The sequence below is a fragment of the Pristis pectinata genome, chromosome 6, assembly GCF_009764475.1.
Source record: "Pristis pectinata isolate sPriPec2 chromosome 6, sPriPec2.1.pri, whole genome shotgun sequence".
NCBI classification, from domain to species: domain Eukaryota; kingdom Metazoa; phylum Chordata; class Chondrichthyes; order Rhinopristiformes; family Pristidae; genus Pristis; species Pristis pectinata.
The window spans coordinates 90,037,510-90,046,861 of record NC_067410.1 but is presented as its reverse complement, the minus strand read 5'-3'; the positions used below and the strand labels follow the sequence as shown (position 1 = coordinate 90,046,861).

The 9,352-nt window shown below is 40.2% G+C and overlaps 1 protein-coding gene across 1 annotated transcript in view; it reads left to right on the top strand.

Moving 5' to 3' along the window:
- The window catches only part of psmd2 (proteasome 26S subunit ubiquitin receptor, non-ATPase 2), a 55,259-nt gene continuing 45,907 nt past the window's right edge, over positions 1-9,352 (top strand). The window contains exons 1-3 of the mRNA XM_052017868.1: positions 1-487; positions 6,619-6,675; positions 7,048-7,212. Coding sequence (XP_051873828.1) covers positions 371-487; positions 6,619-6,675; positions 7,048-7,212 — 339 coding nt within the window. The 5' untranslated portion in view covers positions 1-370. The remainder of the gene's footprint in view (positions 488-6,618; positions 6,676-7,047; positions 7,213-9,352) is intronic.

The following is a 9,352-nucleotide window of genomic DNA, read 5'->3' as shown; positions in this document are numbered from 1 at the left end:
TCTTCATCGCACTATCTTCGCCGGTTCTCCTCGACGGTTGAGTCGGCGTTGGAGTTGGATGGTGAACGGTTGGAGTTGGACGGTCGGAAGTGGACGGTGGACAGCGGACGATTGGAGGTGGACAGTGGGCAGCTGACGGTTGGAGTTGAACGGCGGACGGTCGGAGTTGGACGTTGAACGGCGGTCGGGGGCGAACGGCGGGAGTTGGTCGGTGGACAGCGGACGGTCGGGGGCGAACGGCGGGAGTTGGACGGTGGACAGCGGACGGTCGGGGGCGGACGGCGTACGAGCGCGAGCCGCCGTAGCGCGGCCCCCGCTGCTTCTTTCCCGGCATCCTTCGGGAGGGCTGTGGAAGGTGCTGCGCGCCGTGATGGAGGACGCGAGGAAAGGGCAGCAGCCGGCGGCGCGCAGGGGCGACGAGAAGCCAGCCGCGGCCAAGGAGAAGGACAAGAAGGCCAATGGCGACAAGGAGCAGGAGCAAGAGCTGGTAACGTATCTTACCGAGCGAGCGGCGGCCGCCTTCGGCGCCCGCGAGTTTGCTGTGTCACTGCGGACACACAATGCTGGTGGGTGCAGAGTCACTGAGGCCCGAGGGTGAGGCCTGCTCAGCCCCGGACCTTCTCCACCGCTCCCTCTCCTTCAGTGCTCTCCCGCCGGCTCCCCAAGCAGTCTCTTGTTTCGGCTACATCTCCTTACGTGCGGGTGAGCTGGCCCTGGGCTTCTCGCAAAAGGTAGGCCGGAATCAGTGCCTCTTAACTGCTGTCGTGATAACTGTTTATTACCGGCAAAGCGTATCGTTTATTTTTGGCTGCAAATTTACCTAAGATCAAGAATGTAGTTCATATTCATAATGGTTCCTGGACGTTCGCAGCATCTCGTTACATTTTCTTAAAAATTTAAAGAGTTTAAGCGGAGAAGATTGTATGAGATTTCATCAATTTTACTCTCTGCCTCTGACGTTTCCAGGAGGACTAAACCCCACCTTTCGGTAGTTTAATTTGGCAATTAAATTCTCATTCAGAAAGTTCTGGGCTCATGTTTCGCTCTAAAAACGAGCATAAAACACCGAGACTGACAAGTCTAAGGCAACGCTGAAGGAGGGCTTCAGTGGAAAGCGTCTTAAAATCAAAGCTCTTGAGGTTATTTGGCACTGGCTGTTCCGCAATCATTGTTATTGGGGACCTTACAGAGCTCAATTGGCTGCTCCATAACCTGCCTGATAACAGTGAGTATCCTTCATTGACTGTATAAAATCAGCAGACTGGCAAAGATAATATAGAATGCTGTGTTGATGTGCCTTTTTGTGGAGTAAACATAAGCGATCTTGAGTGAACACGGCCTCTTGTGCTGCTGAGTACAATTTGTGTTTGTGGACATGTCCATTACAAGTTTAATTACGTGAATAAATAATTTTGGAATTAAAACATTTTAAAGGTTAGCACTTGTATACAGTAAAACTCCAATGATCTGGCACCCTTGTGATCTGGCTGGTGACAAACTCAGATTTTCCGGTCTGTTTGGTTGTTAGAGTCATATGGATATTACTAATTAATATCCAAACACAATTTTAATTTGCTTTTTTTTACACGTGTTGCGCAGCAATATAATACATTTTCCAGTGAACAATGTGAGCTTAAAAGGAGCTTGAAATAAACATTCCACACCCTGGCTCTGGCCAACACAGTCCATTCCCAAGCCCTGGCCAAGCTCCAGATGCCATTTGTACACTGGACCCATGGCTCACAGATTGGACTAGTGCATGAGCCAGAAGCTGAACTATCAAGATTTCTGAACACTCATGCCAGAGTATTAAAATTTTACTGTAGTGCCTTCTGCAATCTCACAATATCCTGGTGCTTTATAGCAAATTTAGTGTTCTTGAAATATGGGCAATAGGATTTAAATATATAAATTGAGTAAATTTAATTTTGTGTCAATGGTCTTGAAATTTTGACACAAGTAAAAGCAGTTTGGAGCAGAAGCTTTATTGTTGCATTTACTGTACTTGGTTTTATCCCACTATTCACATCTGGCATAAGACCTTATTTCAAAAGATTTAATATGCAGACATTTTTTTCTGATCACATCTTTAACTATAAAATGCTTGGCACATTCTGAAGACCAGTTACTGTTTTTAGCAATAGTGTAAATTAAACAAAAATGACTTAACATGCCTTTCTGTAATCCAAATATTTCACCATGGAGCAGTAAAGTACAATTTCTCCCCCAAAAAATAAACTATAGGATGCTGTCAGATAAAAAGTTTAGTAGACTTCTGCTACAGTACTTAATATTACTTATATGATAAGGACTATTAAAGGCCTTATCTTAGTTTTTCTGATGGTTTTTCAGTTGGTTAGATACAGTGGTACTTGTATGTCAAAGTAAGTAAGGATAATGAGAATGTACTGGAAAAGACTTTCTAGCAATCTGAGTGGATTTATTGCGCTAACTTTGGCTATGAATTGAATAATAGAACACTGGCTACCTGACCAGTACCATGTTGTTTCATGGACGGCAAATGTCAGACATAGGTGTTGCTTTGATTTATTTTGTAAGCTCCATGCTGTTATTATCTTAAACTCCATTGTATGCCAGTGCGTTCTGAGACTCCAATATATGTTTTGTAAATGTTTCGAATTTGTGGTGATCTTGAGTCAAGACCAAGGAAGTTTCACCTGGCTACAACTAAGTACTTCTGAAGCTTTGGCTCATACCCTCTAAATCTCTCCTATCCAGGTAAGCAGATAGGACAGGTTTAGAGGAAGTCAATTCCATGTGCCATCTTCAGTTAGCAGGGAGTGTTATGGAACAGAGGGACCTAGGAGTGCAAGTGCATAGTTCGCTGAAAGTGTCACCAGTAGATAGGGTGGTGAAGAAGGCATTTGGCGCGCTGGCCTTCATCAGCTGGGGCATTGAGTATAGGAATTGGGAAGTCATGTTGCAGTTATGCAAGACGTTGATGAGGCCGCACTTGGAGTATTGTGTACAGTTTTGGTCACCCTGTTATAGGAAAGATGTTGTTAAACTAGAAAGAGTGCAGAAAAGATTTACCAGGATATTGCCTGTACTTGGAGGCCTGAGTTACAAGGAGAAGTTGCATAGACTAGGACTTTATTCCCTGGAACGTAGGAGATTGAGGAGTGACCTGATTTAGGTACATAATATCATCAAGGGCATAGACAGGGTGAAGGCACATAGTAGGGCACTGGTTTAAGATTAGAGGTGAAGGATTTGAAAGGGACATCGGGGCAGCAGCTTCACACACATGAATGTGCGTATTGGAATGAGCTGTCTGAAATGGTGGTTGAGGCGGGTACATTATCAACATTTAAAAGCCATCTAGATAAATACATGTATAGGAGAGGTTTAGAGGGCTATGGGTCAAACATGGGCAGATGGGACTAGCTCACTCAACAACACAGCATGGACAAGTTGGGCCAAAGGACCAGTTTCCATGCTGTATGACTCATCACATAAAATTTACAACACTTGTAACTCTAGGTGATAGTTATCCTAGAGTAATACAACTGTTTTTTATTATTAATTGGAAAACTCAAAAATTTCTGTTGGTTATGTTGTAAAACATATTGACCATCTTGATAAAACTTGTATGCGAATTGCATAGTATTGGGTAATCTAAAATTCTATGCAAATTTGAATGTAATTCACATTCCTTTCATCATGTTTTACTTTTGGAAAACACCAGAAGAACTGAAGGATGATGTGTAAATGCTGTTGAAGTGACAAGTTCAACATTTTTTAAATATTTTTACATTCAGTCAAATTTTCAGGTCCTTGAATGGAACTAGCATCCTTAACCTCTGACAAAGATAAGTAAGCAATAAATTAAAAGTGCACTCTCAAGGGAGGGAGTCCATGGGTCCATTTGCTCCACATTCCAACCGTCCTAATAATGTGTTCAAGATACTTGCCTATTTCACCATGCTTTGTCCCTGAAATTGAGGTGTTCCAAAAAAAACAATCATGCTATTCATGTCTAAGTGTTATTTTTGTTTCTCTGCTCATACTCTCAGCCCTTAATTCTGTCGTGTCATGACAGTGCAAGACTTCAAGCGTCATTCTTGCATCTTATTAATTTGAATATTTTGGGCATATCCCCATTCCAAGGAAGAGCAAAGTATTATTAGGTGATTTCTTAAAAATATTGTTTTACGGTGACCTGAAGGTAATGCGTCTGGTTAAAGCTGAAAGCACGTTTTGCAACATTTGGCTCGTGTGGCCTCTCGCAACATTGGCTAATCTGCACACTTTCAGAAACTTCTGAATCCGAGATAACTATGCTTTTAATCCTACCAGAAAAGAAGGACTTAAAAACAAAATGTTGTAGCTAAAGGTTAGCCATTATTTGCAAAAAAGATGTCTGTCTTTCAGTAACTCATCCTTTCTCCCAGCAAATATTTAACCCTATTTCCAGATTTTTTTCATTTTTTAGTCAGTATAATTTTTTCGTTCTAACTTTGCAAGAAAAATGTTTTGTGATCTGTGTTTGAAAAATTGATTGAGACAAGTAATGGGATAAAAGAACAAATGGGCAATAGCAGCCACAAGCAGTAAGTTTGGTGTATATTGGAACTTATGAATGCATTTGAATTTCTGGTATGTGGACAGAGAGACTGGTCAGTGGGAATAGGACAGTAGACAGATGGTGGTCACCTGCCTCAAAGGGGGCAGACAATTTCGGAAGAGTGAAGTGAGAGTTCATCACAGACAAGTAAGGTGCCATTTGTGGATTTGATTTGGAGGCCATGGGAAAATACCTGAGTGGAGTGGTTCAAACAATGTGTTGTGGGAAAATTGCCAATCCTCTTGAGAAGAAACTACATATTTAAAGGTTGGAAAGGAAGTTTGACAATGGATCAGTAGTTGGCAAAAGTGGGTGAAGGGTGTTTTTCAGAACCAGGGTGATGACAGTGATAGGGAAAATGGATGTATCAAGAATCTGCATGATGGCAAAAATGTGGACTTTTTTTTGCAATTGATACTATGTTAATGAAAAATGTTTTTTTTAAAAAAAAGTCTGAGATTAGACATTAAGTCAGAAACTCAACAGACCCAAGAGCAGTGGCTGAAAATTGAGGCAATGAAAACAAGTTTGGATGACCAAGTTAATGGGTATAAAGAAGGAGACCAGCCAGGGGAATGTTGCACTAGTTAAGTCTAGAGGTAACAATAGTTAATGAGTCTTTCAGCAGCAAATTACCTTGGAAAAGAGGTGGAGGAAAGTGGTCTTAGTCCTACAACAGAGGGTATCCATTTAGTATCACTGTTAACTTTACTATCCCTCAATCTAATTATCTTGAAACATCCACAATTGAACAAGGGTATGTTGTCTTTACTTTTGAAGATCTGCAAAACCAGGATGGATCGCTATGTAGTTTTCATCATATTTGGAAGCAAAATTGACTTGTGTACCTTCCAGCGGCGATAGATTTTCAAATTTTCTAATTGCTGCTGGAAGGTAATTTGGCAGATTTGGATGTCATTTGCCATTTTTAACATTGCTGAGTGACAAAACAGTTGCATTGCATTCAGGATGCAATCTAATGGAATATCTGATATAGTTGTTTGTTTGGAGCTACATAGCCTATTATGTTTGACACTACTTGGTAGTTACTGACCTTAAGAGCAAAAATGTCTGTCCAGGGAAATGAAACATTGATATCAGATGGCAAGTGAAAAAGAAGTCAATATTGGCAAGCATATTTGAACCCAATCTCGCAGTGTGTTTGTTTTTCTGAGGACATACTAGTTATCAGTACCTTTGGATGTGAATGGTGTTCAGTGCAAACAACAACTTAATGACAGAGCTTTCCCAATTAAGAACCAAACTGAAAATATACAAAATCACTTAATGTAAAAATACTTTAAAATAAGAGTGAATGGAGCTTTTCAACCTATTGTCTCAGGTAGATTTATGTCTGAGTCTTGGTTGTGATGCAAGACTCTGCTGTCCAATTTCCACAATAGATTTAAAATACAGATCAAAAGTAATTTAAATAGAACTGTTGTTGGTCTCCTGTGGCATTGCATGAGAAGAGTCAAAGCCATGTAGTCATGCAAGATTAGGGACTGCAGTGTAATTTAACTGGGAGGAAGAAGGAAATTGATGTTGAGAAAGGAAGGGCTTGTTTATTTTCTATATTTTATAGTTGCTCCTTATGCTGCTCCCTTTCCAGACCATAGTTAATAGGGAGTTAATTAACTTTTTGGATTGTAAATGCTTCAGAGGAGGAAAAGCTATGCTTGTGCTGCTGAAAGCTGGGTTGCAATTAAACTTGCCTGGCTCGCGTATAGTGACTTGCTGAGCATGGTTCTTAATTAACAACCTGGATCATTCCTGAAAGATGCATATTTCAATAACTGCTTACACATTTAGAGAAGAACAAAACAAATTATTTTTGTGTTCCAGCAGATGAACTGCTACAAATCCAGTGTTTGGAAACCAAGTTAAATCTGAATCAACATTCAAAAATTATTTTCAAGATGCTTTTCCAAGTTTCTACTATGTTCATAGTGTGCAGCTTTCAAATTTCAGTTTTCATGGAGTGCTGTGTAGCTATTTCAACTTTCCTTTTTTTTAAACTTTTTTTTCAGTCTGATGAGGATAAGCAGCTGCAAGAAGAGCTGGAGATGCTTGTGGAAAGACTGAGTGTAAGTCCTCTTTTTCCCTTCTCTTTTTGTGTTAACTCGGTGCTCTAAAAGCCAATGGTGTTCATTTTCTCTTGTGCGAAATGTAAACAGTACCCCAAATAATAAGGTAGTAAATATTTTGTCAGCATGCAAAAGACTCGTGCTAGTCTTGTGTTTTATATTCAATTTGCAAAGTTCCTTTGATGACCAAGTAAACCTTGCAAATTCAGTCTTCATCTTAAATACTTTAAAGAATATTTTGTGGCTATGTAAACATTTATTTTCTCTGATGCTTTGAAAATATCTTTTTTATAAGATGTGTTTAAAGTTGGCTTGAATAAAACTGTATATAATTTAGAAGAATGTTATATTCTTGGGTATTTTAACTCCTAGGAACCAAACACTCAACTTTATCGAGCTGCGCTGGAGGAACTCCGAAGGCAGATTCGTTCTTCTACCACTTCAATGACATCTGTTCCTAAGCCACTTAAGTTCCTTCGACCACATTATGAAAAACTGAAAGAAATTTATGAAAAAATGCCACCGGGAGAAAATAAGGTAACTTTTTTGTTAGATGGTAGGAATTGTATCTCATCTTTTGATTCTGTAATATTGCAAATTATAAATTGAGTGTTACGTTTGAAAATCCAAATAAAACTGCAGATGGTGAAAATCTGCGATTAAAAACAGAAAATGCTGGAAAAACTCAGCAGGTCGGGCAGAATCTATGAAAAGAGAAACAGTTTACCTTGCAGATCTGGGACCCTTCAATGGAACTGTTGTGAAGTAATTATTTTCAAATTTGAAGCATTTGGTATGCTTCAGACAGTTTTCATTAGTTTCTTGAGGGAAAAGGTAACATTGATAGATGTCTTTTAGTTAGATGTGTTTATTCCAAGATTTATTTCTGACTAAACACACATATTCCTCTTCAGTCATTGAAAGTATTATACTCCCAAATTAAGATAAGATATCTTTATTAGATCCGGGGGCAGGCACAGTAGTGTAGCAGTTAACATAACGCTATTACAGCGCCAGCGACCCAGGTTCAATTCCGGCCACTGTCTGTAAGGAGTTTGTACGTTCTCCCCCTGACTGCGTGGGTTTCCTCTGGGTGCTTCGGTTTCCTCCCACGTTCCAAAGATGTACAGGTTAGGAAGTTGTGGGCATGCTATGTTGGTAACGGAAGCGTGGCAACACTTGCAGGCTCCCCCAGAACATTCTATGCAAAGATGCTTGTATCTTGTAGTCACGTGTACATCAAAACATGCAGTGAAATGCATCTTTTTGAGTAGTGTGTTCTGGGGGCAGCCCAAAAGTGTCGCCACTCTTTCATAACTCCTAACCTGTAACCTACTGTACGTGCCCTACCTATATCATGTTTGAATCCTTTCAGCCATGTTTCGCTCTTTTTATACAGTTCCAAACTACTCCCAGAATCATAAATACCATCCTAAAATCATTGCAGTAAAGGTAATCTGTCACTTCTCGATCTATGTGCAGCTCTTAACATGTTGACTAGAAGTGACTGATTACATGGCTAAAGGGTATGCAGTTGGTGTCCATGTGGATTTTCCAAGGACAGTTGATATTTCTTTTCACAATATACTTGCTATTCAAATATGTGGCATAAGAGGAAATGTAGTGCACAGATAGGTAAGCTGGTTGGTGAACAAAATGCAATGCATTAGTTAGACAAGAGAAGGAACTCCAGGAGTCAATACAGGTCCACCTCAGTAATGTTTACATTTAGACACATAGTGGGAAAGAAAATGATTTGTAAACAGTGATTGAAAACTCAAGATTTCAAGGGTGTGAGCAGATTTAAGCACACAGACTACCAGCAGTGAAAGTGAAATTGTGAAAAAGCAAGTGCTTGTAAAAACAAAAGCAATAAAAGGACCAGTAGGAATTTGGGTTTTAAACACAGTGTATAAAAGTAAAGTATTCAGAAACTAAAGCAAATTGTGCCATTCTGAGTTCCATTTACAATAAAGAGTCAACCAGATGATACTAATATTGGGAAACTGAGGTAATCCTCAAGATACAGGGATTAGTTCCACCAGAAGAGAAAATTAGCAAGTTTTGTTAAATACTATAGCACTGATCAGGAAAGTCTGATATCTCCAGGTTGTATTGAGATGGATGAATGTGATCATTTGATGAGGTACCACACAGAAAGCTTGTGGACAAGAGATGAAAAAGTTGCCCCTACGGATTCCTTTAAAAAAAAATCTTTCCCCTCTCACCTTTAAACCTATGCCCTCTAGTTTTAGACTTCCCTACCCTAGGGAAAAAGATAGTGGCCATTCACCTTATCCACGCCCCTCATGATTTTATAATCCTTTTATAAGTTCACCCTTTAGCCTTCCATGCTCAGGGGAAAAAAAAAGTCCCAGCCTACCCAGTCTTGCCTTGTAGCTTTAGCCCTCCAATCCCAGTAAAATCCTCATGAGTCTTTTCTGCATACTTTCCAGTTTAATATCCTTTCTATAGCTGGGCAACCAGAATAGCACACAGTAATCCAAGTGCAGTCTCACCAACGTCTTGTACGGCTGTAACATGACGTCCCAACTCTTGTACTCACTGTCCTGACTGATGTTTGGCATGCTTGCCTTCAATGCCTTCGTCACCCTGTCTATCTGTGTCTCCACTGTGCACCCCTAGGTCTCTCTGTTCTACAACGCTTTCCGTGACC